Source organism: Manis javanica, chromosome 9 (genome assembly GCF_040802235.1).
Source record: "Manis javanica isolate MJ-LG chromosome 9, MJ_LKY, whole genome shotgun sequence".
Classification (NCBI taxonomy): domain Eukaryota; kingdom Metazoa; phylum Chordata; class Mammalia; order Pholidota; family Manidae; genus Manis; species Manis javanica.
In genome coordinates this window covers 59,436,788-59,457,245 of record NC_133164.1, presented here as the reverse complement: position 1 = coordinate 59,457,245, position 20,458 = coordinate 59,436,788, and the positions used below count along the sequence as shown (strand labels likewise).

General features: G+C 38.6%; 1 protein-coding gene across 14 annotated transcripts in view; it reads left to right on the top strand.

The window, feature by feature from the left end:
- CAB39L (calcium binding protein 39 like) overlaps positions 1 to 20,458 on the top strand; it is a 215,585-nt gene that overhangs the window by 83,925 nt on the left and 111,202 nt on the right. For all 14 annotated transcript variants that reach the window (XM_073212677.1, XM_073212675.1, XM_073212673.1 and 11 more), the window contains one exon: positions 12,024 to 12,192. In XM_073212677.1, the coding sequence (XP_073068778.1) occupies positions 12,024 to 12,192 (169 nt within the window). The remainder of the gene's footprint in view (positions 1 to 12,023; positions 12,193 to 20,458) is intronic.

Genomic DNA, 20,458 nt, shown 5'->3' with positions numbered 1-20,458 from the left:
CAAAGGACGGATCCACCAGGCAGAAAATAAGTAAGGACACAGAGGCACTGAACAACAAACTAGAACAGATGGACCTAATAGACATCTGTAGAACTCTACATACAAAAGCAACAGGATACACATTCTTCTCAAGTGCACATGGAACATTCTCCAAAATAGACCACATACTAGGCCACAAAAAGAGCCTCAGTAAATTCCAAAAGATTGAAATCCTACCAACCAACTTTTCAGACCACAAAGGCATAAAACTAGAAATAAATTGTACAAAGACAGCAAAAAGGCTCACAAACACATGGAGGCTTAACAACATGCTCCTAAATAATCAATGGATCAATGACCAAATCAAAATGGAGATCCAGCAATATATGGAAACAAATGACAACAACAACACAAAGCCCCAACTACTGTGTGATACTGCAAAAGCAGTCTTAAGAGGAAAGTATATAGCAATCCAGGCATATTTAAAGAAGGAAGAACAATCCCAAATGAATGGTCTAATGTCACAATTATCAAAATTGGAAAAAGAAGAACAAATGAGGCCTAAGGTCAGCAGAGGGAAAAACATAATAAAGATCAGAGTAGAAATAAATAAAATTGAGAAGAATAAAACAATACCAAAAATCAATGAAACCAAGAGCTGGTTCTTTGAGAGAATAAACAAAATAGGTATGCCTCTAGCCAGACTTATTAAGAGGAAAAGACAGTCAACACAGATCAACAGAATCAGAAATGAGAAAGGAAAAATCATGACAGACCCCACAGAAATAAAAAGAATTATTAGAGAGTACTATGAAAACCTATATGCTAACAACCTGGGAAACCTAGGAGAAATGTACATCTTCCTAGAAAAATACAACCTTCCAATACTGACCCAGAAAGAGACAGAAAATCTAAACAGACCAATTACCAGCAATGAAATTGAAGCGGTAATGAAAAAACTACCAAAGAACAAAACCCCCGGGCCAGATGGATTTACCTTGTAATTTTATCAGACATACAGAGAAGACATAATACCCATTCTCCTTAAAGCTTTCCAAAAAACAGAAGAGGAGAGAACACTCCCAAACTCATTCTCTGAAGCCTACATCACCCTAATATCAAAACCAGGCAAAGACCCCACCCAAAAAGAAAACTACAGACCGATATCCCTGATGAAGGTAGATGCCACAATACTCAACAAAATATTAGCAAACCGAATTCAAAATACATCAAAAGGGTCGTACACCATAACCAAGTGGGATTCATCCCAGGGATGCAAGGATGGTAGAACATTTGAAAATCCATCAACATCATCCACCACATCAACAAAAAGTAAGACAAAAAGCACATGATCATCTCCATAGATGCTGAAAAAGTATTCGGTACTATTCAACATCCATTCATGATAATATCTCTCAACAAAATGGGTATAGAGGGCAAGTACCTCAACATAGTATAGGCCATATATGATAAACCCACAGCCAACATCATACTGAACAGCGAGAAGCTGAAAGCTTTTCCTCTGTGATTGGGAACAAGACAGGGATGCCCACTCTCCCCGCTGTTATTCAACATAGTACTGGAGGTCCTAGCCAGGGCAATCAGACAAAACAAGGAAATACAAGGAGTCCAGATTGGTAAAGAAGTTAAACTGTCACTATTTGCCGATGACATGATATCATACACAAAAACCCTAAAGACTCCACTCTGAAACTACTAGAGCTAATATCGGAATTCATCAAAGTTGCAGGATACAAAATTAACACCCAGAAATCTGTGGCTTTCCTATATAGTGATAATAAACTTATAGAGAGAGAAATCAGGAAGACAATTCCATTCACAATAGCATCAAAAAGAATAAAATAGCTAGAAATAAACCTAACCAAGGAAGTGAAAGACCTATACCCTGAAAACTATAAGACACTCTTAAGAGAAAGTAAAGAGGTCACTCACAAATAGAAACTCATCCCATGCTCTTGGCTATGAAGAATTAATATCGTCAAAATGGCCATCCTGCCCAAAGCAATATACAGATTCGATGCAATCCCTATCAAATTACCAACAGCTTTCTTCAATGATCTGGAACAAATAGTTCAAAAATTCATATGGAAACACCAAAGACTCCGAATAGCTAAAGCAATCCTGAGAAGGAAGAATAAAGTGGGGGGATCTCACTCCCCAACTTCAAGCTCTACTACAAAGCCACAGTAATCAAGACAATTTGGTACTGGCACAAGAACAGAGCCACGGACCAATGGAACAGAATAGAGACTCCAAACATTAACCCAAACATATATGGTCAACTAATATTCAATAAAGGGGCCAAGGACATACAATGGGGAAATGACAGTCTCTTCAACAGATGGTGCTGGCAAAACTGACAGCTACATGTAAGGAATGAAACTGGATCACTGTCTAACCCTATACACAAAAGTAAATTCGAAATGGATCAAAGACTTGAATGTAAGTCATGAAACCATAAAACTCTTAGAAAAAAATAAGCAAATATCTCTTAGACATAAACATGTGTGACCTCTTCTTTAACATATCTCCCCGGGCAAGGGAAACAAACACAAAAATGAACAAGTGGGACTATATCAAGCTGGAAAGGTTCTGTACAGCAAAAGACAGCATCAATAGAACAAAAGGTATCCTACAGTATGGGAGAGTATATTCATAAATGACAGATCCGATAAAGGGTTGACATCCAAAATATATAAAAAGCTCATACACCTCAACAAACAAAAAGCAAATAATCCAATTAAAAAATGGGCAGAGGAGCTGAATAGACAGTTCTCTATAGAAGAAATTCAGATGGCCAACAGACACATGAAAAGATGCTCCACATCGCTTGTCATCAGAGAAATGCAAATTAAAACCACAATGAGATATCACCTCACACCAGTAAGGATGGCTACCATCCAAAAGACAAACAACAACAAATGTTGGCGAGGTTGTGGAGAAAGGGGAACCCTCCTACACTGCTGGTGGTAATGTAAACTAGTTCAACCATTGTGGAAGCAGTATGGAGGTTCCTCAAAATGCTCAAAATAGAAGTACCATTTGACCCAGGAATTCCACTCCTAGGAATTTACCCTAAGAATGCAGCACTCCAGTTTGAAAAAGACAGATGCACCCCTATGTTTATCGCTGCACTATTTACAATAGCCAAGATATGGAATCAACCTAAATGTCCATCAGAAGATGAATGGATAAAGAAGGTGTGGTACATATACACAATGGAATATTATTCAGCCATAAGAAAAAAACAAATTCTACCATTCACAACAACATGGGTGGAGCTAGAGGGTATTATGCTCAGTGAAATAAGCCAGGCAGAGGAAGACAAGTACCAAATGATTTCACTCATATGTGGAGTATAACAACAAAAGAAAACTGAAGGAACAAAACAGCAGCAGAAGCTCAGACCCCAAGAATGGACTAATAGTTACCAAATGGAAACAGACTGAGGAGGACGGGTGGGATGGAAGGGATAAGGGCAGGAAGAAAAGAAAGGAGGCATTACGATTAGCATGTATAGTGTTGGGGGGGCACGGGGAGGGCTGTGCAACACAGACAAGTAGTGATTTTACAGCATCTTACTATGTTGATGGACAGTGACTGTGAATGGGGATGTGGGGGGAACTTGGTGAAGGGGGGAGCCTAGTAAACATAATGTCCTTCATGTAATTGTAGATTAATGATACCAAAATAAAAAATAATAATGATAAAAATAAAAATACTAAAAAAAATAATTATCACCCCTGATTGAAAAAAAATAGTGAGTTTAGACCATTAATATGGGATTGTTATTCTTTTCTGAGGTAGGCCTGTATTGCAATATATGTCCCTCTTTGCATTGCCCTTGCTTCATCCCACAGATCTTGGGGTGTTGAATTATTTTTGTCATTTGTCTCCATGTATTGCTTTTTGTCTGTTTTTATTTGGTCATTGATCCTTTGATTATTTACGAGTATGTTATTAAGCCTCCATGTGTTTGTGGGCTTTTTTGTTTTCTTTGTGTAATTTATTTCTAGTTTCATACCTTTGTGATCTCAGAAGCTAGCTGTTACAATTTCAATCTTTTTTAATATACTGAGGCTCTTTTTATGACCTAGTATATGATCTATTTTTGGAAATGTTTCATGTGCACTTGGGAAGAATGTGTATGCTGTTGTTTTTGGATGGAGTGTTCTGTAGATGTCCATTAGGTCCATCTGTTCTAATATGTTGTTCAGTGCCTCTGTCTCCTTACTTATTTTCTGTATGGTAGATCTGTCCTTTGGAATGAGTGCTGTGTTGAAGTCTCCTAAAATGAATGCATTACATTCTATTTTTCCCTTTAATTCTGTTAGTTTTTGTTTCACATGTATAGGTGATCCTGTGTTGTGTGCATATTTATAATAGTTATATCCTCTTGTTGGAGTGACCCTTCATCATTATTTAATGTCCCTTTTGTCTCTTGTTACTTTCTTTGTTTTGAAGTCTATTTTGTCTGATGTAATTACTGCAACTCCTGCTTTTTTCTCTCTATTAGTTGCTTGAAATATCTTTTACCATCCCTTCACTTTTAATCTGTGTATGTCTTTGGGTTTGAAGTGAGTCTCTTGTAGGCAGCATATAGATGGGTCTTGTTTTTTTATCCATCCAGTGTCTCTATGTCTTTTGATTTGTACATTCTGTCCATTTACATTTAGGATGATTATTGATAGGTATGTACTTATTGCCATTGCTGGCTTGAGATTCATGGTTACCAAAGGTTCAAGGGTAATTCCCTTACTATCTAAGAGTCTAATTTGACTCACTTAATATGCTATTACAGGTACTACCTAAAGGTTCTTTCTTTTCGTCTCCTTTTTCTTCCTCCTTCATTCTTTATATTTTATGTATCATATTCTGTACTCTTAGTCAATCCATTGATTGATTTTGGGGGTTGTTGATTTGATATTGCATATGCTTTGTAATTAAATGTTTTACTTGCTATGGTTTTATTTCCCCTGCTGACAGCTATTTAGCCTTAGGAACACTTCCTTCTATACTGGTCCCTCCAAAAATCACTGTAGAGGTGGTTTGTGGGAGCCAAGTTCTCTCAGCTTTTGCTTATCTGAAAATTGTTTAATCCCTCCTTCACATTTAAATGATAACCTTGCCAGGTAGAGTATTCTTGGCTCGAGGCCCTTCTGTTTCATTGCATTAAATACATCATGTGACTCCTCTCTGGCATGTAAGTTTGCCGTGGAGAAGTCTGATGATAACCTGATGAACTTTCCTTTGTATATGATCTTTTTTCTCTCTCTAGCTGCTTTTAACAGTCTGTCCTCATCCTTGATCTTTGCCATTTTAATTATTATATGTCTTGATGTTGTCTTCCTTGGGTCCCTTGTGTTGGGAGATCTGTGCACCTCCATGGCTTGAGAGACTATCTCCTTCCCCAGATAGGGGACGTTTTCAGTGATTAACTCCTAAAAGACAGTTTATATCCCCTTTTCTCTCTTCTCTTTCTTCTGGTACCCCTATAAAGTGAATATTGTTATGTTTGGATTGGTCACACAGTTCTCTCAATATTCTTTCATTCTTAGAGATCCTTTTTTCTCTCTGTGCCTCAGCTTCTTTGTATTCTTCTTCTCTACTTTCTATTTCATTTATCATCTCCACCATATCTAATCTGCTTTTAATACCCTCCATTGTGCTCTTCAACAATTGGACCTCTGACCAGAATTCATTCCTGAGTTCTTGAATATCTTTCCGTACCCCCATGAGCATGTTAATGATTTTTATTTTTACCTCCCTTTCAGGAAGATGCATGCAGTCAATATCATCTTTCTCACGAGTTGTATTAATTTCACTTTGAACCAGGTTCCTTTGGCATTTCATATTTGTATATGGCGCTGTTTAGTGCCCAGAAGCTCTACTCTCTGGAGCTGCTTAGCCTCTGAAACAATGTCAGAGGGTAGTGGTATTGGTGCCTGGGGGAAGGGAAGAGCTGTTTCCTGCTTCCTGGCCGCTATGCCTGTCTCCACTGCCTGAACCAGTGGGCCAAGCACACAGGTATAAGTGTCTATGCTTTGAGTTTGTAGTTGCCATAGACAGATCTTTCCTCTGGCTGGCCTAACGCCAGGGTAGTGTTTGCCAGTTTGCGAGCCAGGTGGGGCTGGCTGGGAGAAAGGCACAGTAGGCTGCGTATCACTGATGGGGTCCTTGTAGGTGTGTAGACAGCCAGGGAGCTGGAGCACCTGAAGACTGAAAGCTAGGCAGAGTGCCCCTGACAATTTTGTCCACCTGTCCTTTTTCCTGAGCAATAAGTTCTGTGTAATCCTTGCCCCTTTAGCAGCCCTCTTGGTAAGGGCTTCCTTGTTAGGAAGCCTCTCAGATTGCCCACCTTTCTTTTGTCCCAGAGCAGCCAGATATGTATGCCTGCTTTCCACAAGTGACTGTAATCTCAGTCTCTCCAGGAAGTCTGCCTGTCCTGTCTTAGCTTTCCAATCCCCTAAACATGAGAGTATCAAGAAAGCACCATGAAATGTAGGTTTCTTCTCCCAGAGCAGATCTCTCCGGTTAGGTATTCAGCAATCCCTGGCCTACACCCCCTCCCCACTCCGTTTCTCTTCCTCCCAACCGTGACCTGGGGTGGGGGAAAGGCTTGGGTCCTGCGGAGCCACAGCTTTAGTACATTACCCTGTTCTGTGAGGTCTGCTCTTTTCTCCAAGTGTATGCAGTCTAGCACAGTCCTCTTTCCTGTTGCTCTTTCAGGGTTAGTTGTATTAATTATATTTTTGTATTATGTGTAGTTTTAGGAGGAAGCCTCTGTCTCAGCTCTCACACTGCCCTCTTTAATCCTCTCTCAACATTTCATATTTGTATGTGGTGCCCTCTGTTGCCCAGAACCTCTAGTCTCTGGAGCTGCCCAGCCCCTGGAGTGATGTCATGGGTCACAATGGAGTGGCGCTGGTGCCTGGGGGGAGGAAAGAGCTCTTTCCTGCTTCTCGGCTCCAGTGCCTGTCTCCACTCTCAGTACCAGTGGGCCAGTGCACAGATGTAAGGCTCTGTGCTTTGCGTCTGGAGCTGTCATAGGTGGGGCCTCCCTCTGGCTGGCCTGACGCCAGGTCAGGGACTGCCAGTTTGCGAGTTGGTGCCGAAGGCCAGGAGGAAGTCTCAGCAGGCTGCATATCACAGTGGGGGTTCAGTCCTGAGTAGCCAGCCAGGGGGATGGAGCTCCTGAAGCTCCTGAAAGTTCCCAACCTGCTGGGCAGAGCACGCCCAGACAGCATAGTCCACCTACCCCCTCTCCTGCACAGGAAGCTCTGTGCAAACCCCGCACCTTCAGCAGCCCTCTCGCTGCTAGGAAGCCTCTCAGAACCACCCACCTTTCCTTTGTCTCAGAGCTACTGGATGTGGAACCCTGTCCGCTACTAACAGCTGGAATCTCAGTCTTTCCCAGTATTCTGCCTGTCTTAGCTTTCCAACCCCACTAATCTCCAGAGCATTATGCAATGTAGGTTTCTGCTCCCAATGCAGAATTCCAGGGCTGGGTGTTCAGCAGTCCTAATCTTTCACACCCTCTCCACTCTATTTCTCTTCCTCTTGCTGGTGAGCCAGGGTGGGTAAGGACTTGGGTCCCGCCAGATCAAATCTTTGGTATGTTACCCTGTTTCATGAGGTTTGCTCTGTTCTCTAGGTATATGCAGTCTGGTGCAGCCTTCTTTCCTGTTGCTTTTTTAGGATTAGTTGTATTAACTATATTTCTTAATATATGTGGTACATATGAGTTCTCTGTCTCACCTCTCATGGAGGTATGAAAGCAGTATGGAGGTTCCTCAAAAAACTCAATGTAGAAATAACATTTGACCCAGGAATTCCAATCCTAGGAATTTACCCTAAGAATGCAGCAGCCCAGTTTGAAAAAGACATATGCACCCCTATGTTTATTGCAACACTATTTACAGTAGCCAAGAAATGGAAGCAACCTATGTGTCCATCAGTAGATGAATGGATAAAGAAGATGTGGTACATATACACAATGGAATATTATTCACCCATAAGAAGAAAACAAATCCTACCCTTTGCAACAACATGGATGGAGCTAGAGGGTATTATGCTCAGTGAAATAAGCCAGGCAGAGAAAGATAAGTACCAAATGATTTCACTCATTTGTGGAGTCTGACAACAAAGAAATAACTGAAGGAACAAAACAGCAGCAGACTCACAGAACCCAAGAATGGACTAACAGTTACCAAAGGGAAAGGGACTGGTGAGGATGGGTGGAAAGGGAGGGATGAGGGGGCAGGGAAAAAGGGGCCATTATGATTAGCGTGTATAATGTGGGGGGGAATGGGAGGGCTGTGCAGCACAGATAAGACAAGTAGTGATTCTATAGCATCTTACTACGCAGATGGACAGTGACTGTAATTGGGTATGTGGTGGGGACTTGATAATGGTGGTAATATAGTTACCACAATGTTGCTCATGTGATTTTATATTAATGATACCAAAATTAAAAAGAAAATTTAGTGGTCCCTGAAATTTAAAAAATGCATAAATAAAATGAGGCTTCTGTTGACAAAAAAAAAAGCCAGTATCCTAGAGGGTAGTGGGTTGAAATTATATATGTGAATTACAAATCCATAAAGGGTACTGAGGGAAGTTAGGAATTTACCCATATATCCCAGTGTATTTCTAACTTTAAGAAGTTGTCATCTCAGAGAAGGACATTTCCTCTCTTGTGCACAGATTTTTGGGATGGAATAACAAGTTTTCTGAACCAAAGGAGTATTTTTTAAAATTCTCTTGATTCTGTTTTTTTTTTTTTTTTAGTTTTCTTGGTTCTCAAAAATAAATAGTGTAGCACAAATGGTTCCAATAAACTTCAACAAATGTAACAAAAAAGGGAAGTAATTATACACAAAAGTTGGAGTCCAAACTTTTTATAGATAGTTTCAGTTTGGAAATTTAATTATGAAATGAGAGAGTGGTGGCTAGAGATCATGCAGTTTTCTTTGTGTAAGCCAGATTGGGTCTCATTAAGGTCCTCTAGTATTAAGAATTTTAGGTAGCATTTGAAATTCATTAAATTCGTTATATGTCTACTTTGTGAGAAGCATTTTGCTAGGCACTCTTTGGAAAATGGGGTGGGAGTGAGGAAAGACAACAAGATATAGAACCAAATGGAGGTGGGGGTAGAGAAAAGGGGAAAACAATAAGATAAGTAAAACCTAGCCCCAATAATGTTGTTTGAAATAAAGGAAAGAAAACAGATAAAACAACTTTTTGCAATGTAACATAATATAGAATGAAGAAAATGCCAAAGTGTAATTACAGACAAGCTGTTGTAAGAATATGAAGGAGGGAGAGAATATTTCTGAATGTTAGGTAGTTACAAAAAGACTTCAAAGAGCAGGTGGCATTTGAACTCAGCCTGAAAGATGAGAGAGGATCTTAGAGATGGAAATATAAGGACAAAGGTACTCTAGGTTAAGAGAATGGCATACTCTAAAGAATTAGGTAATGTGATGGGAGATGAAATTTAAAAAGTTAAGTTTAAGGCCAAATTATAAAAGTCCATAATATCTTACTAATGATTGTGGATTTTATTGTCTGTCCCTTAAGTTCCTTCTCTAAGCAGTCTTTATTTTATATTCTCTAAGGTACTCTATTAATAAATGACAGTGTTTTTATACTTCCCATTTCAGAAAATATACCCCTTTCTATAACATCGTGAATATTTCCCCTTCTATATACCTCTTCCGTGTGTAACAGAGGGCCAATTTTCAAATTCTTTTGATAGGAGAAATTGTTAACACTATAATTGGTATTTTTCAGTGTTTTGCAAATAACCATGCCTATCTGAATATATTACCATTTAATGTTCAAATGAGTTATTCAGGGAATACTCAAATGATATTCATAAATATTATTCAGCATGTAACAGGACAGAAATGAATAAATACAAATTTGGCTTAATGAATTCTTTCAAAAATCCTTGTTTGCCATTTCCCCTACTGTATTTACAAATTTGATATTGCAAAATAGCATATTTCCTAAAGTAGCACATTCTGGGAAAGAGATTTTTTTCTTGAATCTGAATTTCCTGTAGATATTATAAAGATTAGTGCATTCTTCACTGTTCAACAGAATGTTAACATTTGTATTTGGTGAGTAATATCTTGAAGTTTCATGTAAGGGTGGTTTGGTTTGGGTTTTCAGATGTTTGATTTTTCTCATCTGTTTAGTTTTCTCACCTGTTCAGTTCAATTCTCATCTATTCAGTGTTCTTTTTACCCTTCAAAAATATTTTTATTGGAATTTTTTTAACTTCCAGAATTCATGGTAAATTTGAAAGATTACATAGGCCTTTTGTGGATGTCATTTTTCTCCTATTCTTGATATAGGAAAACACTCTTTCAAGAATTGAGATAATTGAAGCTTTTTTCCCAACAGCGAACTTTGTACTTAGAACCATAAAATCTAGTAATTAATTGGAATGTTAAATGATATAAGGTTTTTTTTAACCTTATACTCTACTCTCTTCCCATTCTTTTACAACTCTATGTTCCTTTGTTGTATTCTTCCAGTATTTACCACACAGTTGTCAACTGTATCATTTCAGTGCTGGACTTGTTTTGCTTCGGCTAAGTTTTGTTCATTTTCTTGAAACTTTATCATACACTACAATGTACCTGAAACCTAGATTTATTTCAGTGTTGAGTTTGATACTTGAGACATTGTTATTAAGTAAGAAATGGAACAGATCTACTGTGCCAGTCCTGAGTTGTATTCTATAGTAGATACTACGTTTTTCTAGTGTAGTTTCTGCTGTGAGCTGTATTTCTACTTCATGATTTCAGTGGGTCAGTCAATCCAATCCATAGCTATTTATTATTTGTCATCTATTATATGTAGATCATATATATGTATGTATGTATCTTTTTCCTGAACTCCAGATGGTTTTTATTTTTACAGCCAAGAAGATATCTACTTAGATATCAGGCATCTCAAAGTGAACTTGGTCAAAAGCAAATTTTAATTTTTTCACTGACCTATTCTTCTACTGGTTTATTCATCTTCATAAACAGCATTACCAACTACCCAATTATTCAAGCCAAAAATACAGGAATCATTCTTGAATCCTCAGTTTCTCTCATCCCGAATTTACTCCTCACCCTGCCCTGGCTACCATGTCAGCAAGTCCTGTTGACTTTCCCTCTAAACCCTGCGCACAGTGTGCGCACAGCCTCCTGCCCTTGGTCCAAGCCACCATCATCTCTAGCTGGGTTTTTGCTCCTCCTCCTGCCTAGTCCCCCTGCTTCCACTCTAGCTCCCCAACTCACTCTTCTCTGTTTTATAAAATATTCTGCACAGGTAGCCAGAGTGATCTTTTTAAAACATACATTGTGCCATGTTAATTTTTTGCTTTAAAACTCTCTAAAGATTTCTTACCGCACTTAAAAACCAAGCTCCTTACCTTGGCTTGTGTAGCTGTATATGATCTGGTTCCTACCCCTCTGCCCACCTGGGCCTCATTTCACACCATTCACTACTCTTCCCCCTGCATTCCAACCACTCTTGCCTTACTTCCCTAACCTATCAAGCTGGTTCTTGACTTGGGGTCATCTCACAGTTTGTTCCCTTTGCTTTGAACACTTTGCCCCTTCCCTCACTACTCAATCTAAAGTAAAGTACATTAGCAGTCATACTCTATAGTATCCCTATTTTATTGGCTTTAGTTTCAGAACAGTTCTCAGAATATGAAATTATCTTTTCATTTTTAATAGTCTGCCTCTTCCCCTATGACACATACTCTTACTACAACATGAAGTCTAGGAGGGTAGTGACCCTGTTGTGCATACTGTCGTATCCCTAGCATTTGGAATAGTGCCAGGCACATCATAAATATCCAGTGGGTGTTGAATGAATAACATATGAATGAACTGTGACAAATGCTATCTCTGCTTCCATTAACAGCTGTTTGAAATGATTCTTTTGATACCATTAATATAATTTTATTAATAAGATAACAGTTTTCTATTTCTCTCTTGTTTATGCTTTAGATATGAAGCTCCACAGATTGCCTTACGTTGTGGGATTATGCTGAGAGAATGTATTCGACATGAACCACTTGCCAAAATAGTCCTCTTTTCTAGTCAATTCAGAGATTTCTTTAAGTATGTGGAGTTGTCAACATTTGATATTGCTTCAGACGCCTTTGCTACTTTTAAGGTAAAATTTTTTTTCTGAATCAGCTAAGTCATTTAGTTTTAGCATGTAATTAAAGTCAATTGGCCTCAGAAGAGGCAGTTTAATTTTAACAAGCAGAAAATTCTATTCCTTATGTGTGATCATAGCCAACTGTGTATGACGTGAATTATTAGAGGCATCAGTAAATAAAATGCAGTCTATTAGGCCAGTCTGTCATATTGTGGAATAAACAACTCAAAATATTTCTCACAGTTCATACAGAATGAATTCCAATATATAAGTGAAAAAAGGAACATGGAGTTCTCTGTGCTTTTCTTTATGTTAGAAACAAAGGATAAAAGTTGCTACTTAAGGTGCATATACACCTAGTACCTCTGGCCAGGGTATCTGGGAAGCACTAACAGTGTTTACCTCCAGAAAAGGGAACTGGGTGGTGAAGGAAGATGAGAATTACATCTTGAATTTGAAGGACATCACATTATTTCATCTGTGTAACTATAATTCCCACATGGCGAAACAAAATACTAATAACTGATGTATTTTTTCATAACCATTTATGTTCTTACAAACTTATTATCTACTTTGTTATTATATAGGAAATAAATTTAATCTAACCTAATTTTTAAATTTAAAAAAATTAATTGTGATAAAATACACATGACGTAAAATAACCATCCTAACCATATTTTAGTGCACAGTTCAGTAGTGTTAGCTATATTCGTATTGTTGTGCAGCCAATCTCCATTAAACAACAACTCTCCATTTCCCTTCCCTCCACCCCTAGCAGCCACTAGTCTATTTTCTGTTTCTGAGTTTGACCATCAGAAAGATGTTCAGGAAGCATATTAGAAAATAACGTATCTAATTTGCAAAGCAAAATACTGCCACTTATCCATCCAATGGATGATGTTGTCTTCAAGGTTTTTATTTTAGAAAACCATCTAACCTTGTGATTCTGCTAATATTTAATGTATTTTGAAACTGGCATCAGTGTCTGTGGCATGTTCCTTTTTCAATAATGGCAAATCTTTATCCTTCAAGGGCAAATAGCAGTTACAGAAACAATAAAAAGCTATTTGACATTCAAGTTAGTGGATAAAGTGGGTGCTCAACTTAGAAAGACCTGTTTTTGTTTTGGTTAGTAATAATTATAATAATAAAAACAAAATTTCAAAAATAAAATAAAATTTAAACTGACTAGAGTCTGATTTTCTTCAAAATTTACCAAATGGGCTCTGAAGACCATTTTACAAGAGAAATTCCAAAAAATATATTAAGCTAGTGATGTAACAACATCTTTGAAAAAAATAGATCTTAAAGTCAATTATAAAATAGACAAGATTCATTTAAATGTATGTATTTAGATTAATTTCTTTAGGAATATTTCAACAATGTTCCATTTACATAATTCCATTCCAAATTTACTTCTACTTTTTAAAAAATATAAATATGTATTTTTACTTAATTGTAATTCATGTATGACTTCTATTTTTTTATATATTATCTCAAATACATATTTCAACAATACTTTTTCATAGTTCATATTACTAATATAATATGTACTTTAATCTTATTACACCATGTAAATGATTTGAAAGTTGCATGTGACCTGAAGCTAAATAGTTTTTTTTTTTGAATTTTGGTATCATTAATCTACAATTACATGAGGAACATTATGTTTACTAGACTCTCCCCTTCACCAAGTCCCCCCCATAAACCCCACTACAGTCACTATCCATCAGTGTAGTAACATGCTGTACAATCACTACTTGTCTTCTCTGTGTTGCACAGCTCCCCATGCTCCCCCCCACATTATACATGCTAATCTTAATGCCCTCTTTCCTCACCCACCCCGCGTTATACCTCCCTTCCCACCCACCCTCCCCAGTCCCTTTCCCTTTGGTAACTGTTAGTCCATTCTTGGGTTCTGTGATTCTGCTGCTGTTTTGTTCCTTCAGTTTTTTCTTTGTTCTTATACTCCACAGATGAGTAAAATCATTTGGTACTTGTCTTTCTCTGCCTGGCTTATTTCACTGAGCATAATACCCTCTAGCTCCATCCATGTTGTTGCAAATGGTAGGATTTCTTTTGTTCTTATGTCTGAATAATATTCCATTTTGTGTATGTACACATCTTCTTTATCCATTCATCTACTGATGGACACTTAGGTTGCTTCCATTTCTTGGCTATTGTAAATAGTGCTGCAATAAACATAGGGGTGCATCTGTCTTTTCAAACTTGGCTGCTGTATTCTTAGGGTAAATTCCTAGGAGTGGAATTCCTGGGTCAAATGGTATTTCTCTTTTGAACTTTTAGAGGAACCTCCATACTGCTTTCCACAGTGGTTGAACTAATTTACATTCCCACGAGCAATGTAGGAGGGTTCCCTGTTCTCCACAACCTTGCCAACATTTGTTGTTGTTTGTCTTTTGGATGTTGGCCATCCATACTGGTGTGAGGTGATATCTCATTGTGGTTTTAATTTGCATTTCTCCGATAACTAGCGATGTGGAGCATCTTTTCATGTGTCTCTTGGCCATCTGAATTTCTTCTTTGGAGAACTGTCTGTTCAGATCCTCTGACCATTTTTTAAGTGGATTATTTGCTTTTTTTTTTGTTGACGTGCATGAGCTCCTTATATAGTTTGGATGTCAACCCTTTATCGGATCTGTAGTTTATGAATATATTCTCCCATACTGTAGGATGCCTTTTTGTTCTATTGATAGTGTCCTTTGCTGTACAGAAGCTTTTCAGCTTGATATAGTCCCACTTGTTCATTTTTGCTTTTGTTTCCCTTGCCCAGGGACATACGTTCATAAAGTAGTCACTCATGTTTATGTCCAAGAGATTTTTGCCAATTTTTTTTCCAAGAGTTTTATGGTTTCATGACTTACATTCAGGTCTTTGATCCATTTCGAATTTACTTTTGAGTATGGGGTTAGACAATGATCCAGTTTCATTCTCTTACATGTAGCTGTCCAGTTTTGCCAACACCAACTGTTGAAGAAGCTGTCATTTCCCCATTGTATGTCCATGGCTCCTTTATCATAATCTAATTAACCATATATGTTTGGGTTAATGTCTAGAGTCTCTGTTCTGTTCCACTGGTCTGTGGGTCTGTTCTTGTGCCAGTACCAAATTGTCTGGATTACTGTGGCTTTGTAGTAGAGCTTGAAGTTGGGGAGTGAGATCCCCCCCACTTTATTCTTCCTTCTTAGGATTGCTTTGGCTCTTGGGGGTCTTTGCTACTTCCATATGAATTTTTGAACTGTTTGTCCCAGTTCATTGAAGAATGCTGTTGGTAATTTGATAGGGATTGCACTGAATCTGTAGATTGCTTTGGGCAGGATGGCCATTTTGACGATATTAATTCTTCCTAGCCAAGAGCATGGGATGAGTTTCCATTTGTTAGTGTACTCTTTAATTTCTCCTAAGAGTGTCTTGTAGTTTTCAGGGTATAGGTCTTTCACTTCCTTTGTTAGGTTTATTCCTAGGTATTTTATTCTTTTTGATGCACTTGTGAATGGAATTGTTTCCCTGATTTCTCTTTCTGTTAGTTCATTGTTAGTGTATAGGAAAGCCACTGATTTCTATGTATTAATTTTGTGTCCTGCAACTTTGCTGAATTCCGATATTAGTTTTAGTAGTTTTGGAGTGGAGTCTTTAGGGTTTTTTATGTACAATATCATGTCATCTGCAAATAGTGACTGTTTGACTTCTTCTTTACCAATCTGGATGCCTTATCTTTCTTTGTTTTGTCTAATTGCCATGCCTAAGACCCCCAGTACTATGTTGAATAACAGTGGGGACAGTGGGCATCCTTGCCTTGTTCCCAATCTTAGAGGAAATGCTTTCAGCTTCTCGCTGTTCAGTATGATGCTGGTTGTGGATTTGTCATATATGGCCTTTATTATGTTGAGGCACTTGCCCTCTATTCCCATTTTGTTGAGAGTTTTTTTCATGAATGTATGTTGAATTTTATTGAATGCTTTTTCAGCATCTATGGAGATGATCATGTGGTTTTTGCCCTTCTTTTTATTTGTGGTGGATGATATTGATGGATTTTTGAATGTTGTACCATCCTTGCATCCCTGAGATGAATCCAAGTTGGTCATGGTGTATGATCATCGTGTTGTATTTTTTAATTCCCTTTGCTAATATTTTGTTGAGTATTTTTGCATCTATGATCATCAGGGTTATTGGTCTGTAATTTTGTTTTTTGGTGGGCTTTTGCCTGGTTTTGGTATTATGCTGATGCTGGCTTCATAGAATGAGTTTGGGAGTATTCCCTCCTCTCCTATTTTGTGGAAAACTTTAAGGAGAATGGGTATTATGTCTTCTCTGTATGTCTGATAAAATTCCATGGTAAATCCATCTGGCCCAGATTTTTGATTACTGCCTCAATTTCGTTGCTGGTAATTGGTCTTTTTAGATTTTGTGTTTCTTCCTTGGTCAGTCTTGGAAGGTTATATTTTTCTAGGAAGTTGTCCATTTCTCCTAGGTTTTCCAGCTTGTTAGCATATAGGTTAGGTTTTCATACTATTCTCTAATAATGCTTTGTATGTCTGTGGAGTTTGTCGTGATTTTTCCTTTCTCGTTTCTGATTCTGTTGATGTGTTGATTCTCTTTTTCTCTTAATAAGTCTGGCTAGGGGTTTATCTATTTTGCTTATTTTCTCAAAGAACCAGCTCTTGGTTTCATTGATTTTTTCTATTGTTTTATTCTTCTCAATTTTATTTATATCTTCTCTGATCTTTATTATATCCATTCTTCTGCTAACTTTAGACCTCTATTGTTGTTCTTTTTCCAATTTCGATAATTGTGACTATAGACTATTCATTTGGTTTTGTTCTTCCTTTTTTAAATATGCCTGGATTGCTATATACTTTCCTCTTAGAACTGCTTTTGTTGCATCCCACAGAAGTTGGGACTTTGTGTTGTTGTTGTCATTTGTTTCCATATATTACTTGATCTCTATTTTAACTTAGTCATTGATCCATTGATTATTAAGGAGCATTTTTTTAAGCCTACATGTGTTGTGAGTTGTGAGTGTTTTTGCTTTCTTTGTGCAATTTATTTCTAGTTTTATCCCTTTGTGGTCCGAGAAGTTGGTTGGTAGAATTTCAATCTTTTGGAATTTACTGAGGCTCTTTTTATGGCCCAGTATGTGGTCTGTTCTGGAAAATGTTCCATGTACACTTGAGAAGAATGAATGTCCTGCTGTTTTGGGTGTAGAGTTCTGTAGATGTCTATTAGTTCCATCTGTTGTAGTGTGTTGTTCAGTGCCTCTGTGTCCTTACTTATTTTCTGCCTGGTGGATCTGTCCTTTGGAGTGAGTGATGTGTTGAAGTCTCCTAAAATGAATGCATTGCATTCTATTTACCCCTTTAATTCTGTTAGTATTTGTTTCACATATGTTGGTGCTCCTGTTATTGGGGCATATATATTTATAATGGTTATATCCTCTTGTTGAACTGACCCCTTTATCATTATGTAATGTCCTTCTTTATCTCTTGTTACTTTCTTTGTTTTGAAGTCTCTTTTGTCTGATACTAGTATTGCAACACCTTCTTTTTTCTCTTTGTTGTTTGCATGAAATATCTTTTTCCTTCCCTTGACTTTTAGTCTGTGTATGTCTTTGGGTTTGAGGTGTGTCTCTTGTAAGCAGCATATAGATGGGCCTTGCTTTTTTATCCATTCTATTACTCTGTGCCTTTTGATTGGTCCATTCAGTCCATTTGCATTTAGAGTGATTATTGAAAGATATGTACTTATTCCCATTGCAGGCTTTAGATTTGTGGTTACCAAAGGTTCAAGGTTAGCTTCTTTACTATCTAACTGTCTAACTTAATTCACTTATTGAGCTATAATAAATACAATCTGATGATTCTTTATTTCTCTCCCTTCTTATTCCTCCTCGTCTATTCTTTATATGTTAGGTGTTTTATTCTGTGCTCTTTTGTGTTTCTTTTGACTGCTTTTGTGAGTAGTTGATTTTATTTTTTGCCTTTAGTTAATATTTGGTTGTTCCGCTTTCTTTGCTGTGATTTTATTTTCTCTGGTAACATCTATTTAGCCTTAGGAGTGCTTTGATCTAGAGCATTTCCTTTGAAATATCCTGTAGATTTCATTTGTGGGAGGCAATTTCCCTCAACTTTTGCCTGTCTGGGAATTGTTTAATCCCTCCTTCATATTTAAATAATAATTGTGCTGGATTCAGTATTCTTGGTTCAAGGCCCTTCTGTTTCATTGCATTAAATATATCCTGCCATTCTCTTCTGGCCTATAAGTTTTCTGTTGAGAAGTCTGATGATAGCCTGATGGGTTTTCCTTTGTAGGTGACCTTTTTCTTTCTCTGGCTGCCTTTAAAACTGTTTCCTTGTCCTTGATCTTTGCCATTTTAATTATTATGTGTCTTGGTGTTGTCCTCCTTGGGTCCCTTCTGTTGGGAGTTCTGTGGTCTGAGTGACTATTCCCCCCTCCCCCCCCCCCCCAGTTTGGGGAAGTTTTCAGCAATTATTTCTTCAAATACACTTGATCTATCCCTTTTTCTCTCTCTTCTTCTGGTACCCCTATAATGCGGATATTGTTCTGTTTGTTTTGGTCACACAGTTCTCTTAATATTCTTTCATTCCTGGAGATCCTTTTTATCTCTGTCTGCCTCAGCTTCTCTGTGTTTCTGTTGTCTGATTTCCTGTTCTCTGTGTTCCTGTTCACCTCATCAAGTCTGCTCTTAAGTCCTTCCAGAGATTGTTTTATTTCTGTATTCTCCCTCCCAACTTTATCCGTTCACTCTTGCATATTTCTCTGCAGCTCCATCAGGATGATTTTGACCTTTATTTTGAATTATTTTTCAGGAAGATTGTTTAAATGTATCCCCCCTGGCTCCTTCTTGGGGGTTGTCTGGGTTTTTCTTGTCTGGATCAAATTCTTCTGCCTTTTCATAGTGATAGAGGTAGTTATGGGCAGTTGGCCTGTGTGTCAGCTAGGAGAACAAGGTCCATTCTTGTTTACTGGTCATCTTCCTCTCCTGTGAGAATGGCAACTCCTAGTGGCTTGTAGTGGCAGCTGCGCACTGATGGGGCCTCTGAGTCTGTCCTGCGCAGTTGCGAAGGAGGTTCTGGGTGGTTTCTGTGGGCATGGCTGCTCCGAGGCTGCTCCCCTACTATGGCGGGGCCGCGCCAGTTGGGGAATGAACAGGAGGCTGTTTATCGCCATGAGGGGCCTCAGAGCTGCCCTGCATCCCAGAGGGTTAGGGTGCCAAGTGTTCCCCGGGATTCCCCACTGCTGAGCTGAGTGTGCTGGGATGCTTCGGTCCAGCTATGGGGTCCCTGTCCCTTTAAGAGTTTCAAAAAGCACTTGCTTTCCTTTTGTCCCAGGTGTGCCAGATTCTGGGACCCGCTCACAGGTTTTCCTGTTCCATTTCCCTAATATCCAGCACACCACGTTCTGTGTGCCTGTGCTTCCGGTGTAGATGACTAGGGCTGGGTGTTTAGCAGTCCTGGGCTCCCTCTCCATCCCCGCTCCAGCTCCTCTCCTCCCATCGGGAGCTGGGGTAGGGGTGGCACTCAGGTCCCGCCAGGCCACGGCTTGTATCTTATCCCCTTTGTGAGGTGCTGGGTTCCTGCAGGTGTGGATGTAGTCTGGCTGTTGTACTGTCTTCTGGTCCCTCTTTTAGGATTAGTTGTATTTGTTATATTTTCAAAAATATATATGGTTTTGGGAGGAGATTTCTGCTCTCCTACTCATGCCACCATCTTGGCTCCTCCCCCAATAGTTTTTTTAATGGCTCTCCAGAGGTGGAGAGATATGAAAGCAGTTGTTTGCTGTACTGTGAACCACATAGTATTTATAGGTATTTGCTCAGCCTATTCTGAGAAGGTTCCTTAAATTTACTAAAAGATGTTGGCAGGGAGTGTGAAAAAGTGTCAGGGAGCAGAAAGAGTCAGGAAAGGGCAGAGATTAGAGTGGAGCAGGAGGAAGGGGGTACCTCAGAGGAAGAAAGCCTGGTAAAGTGACAGGGATGTGATGGGGTTCATGTAGAGGGGGTGCTGTAGGCTGGGCAGCAAGAGGGCCTTCCTGTGACCAACAGAAGGAAGCACCACTGAGTGGACTCTGCCCTGAGAGTCTACTTATGGAACAGGCAAGGTTGGGCAGGTGCCTGGCCACAATCTGTAAGGGACCAAATACATCTCCAGAAATATAACGAGGGCAATTGAATCAGTAAGAATTCCCATTAGGGAGAATCCTATTTGAGGATGAGTTTATTGTGTCATGTTTGTTTTAA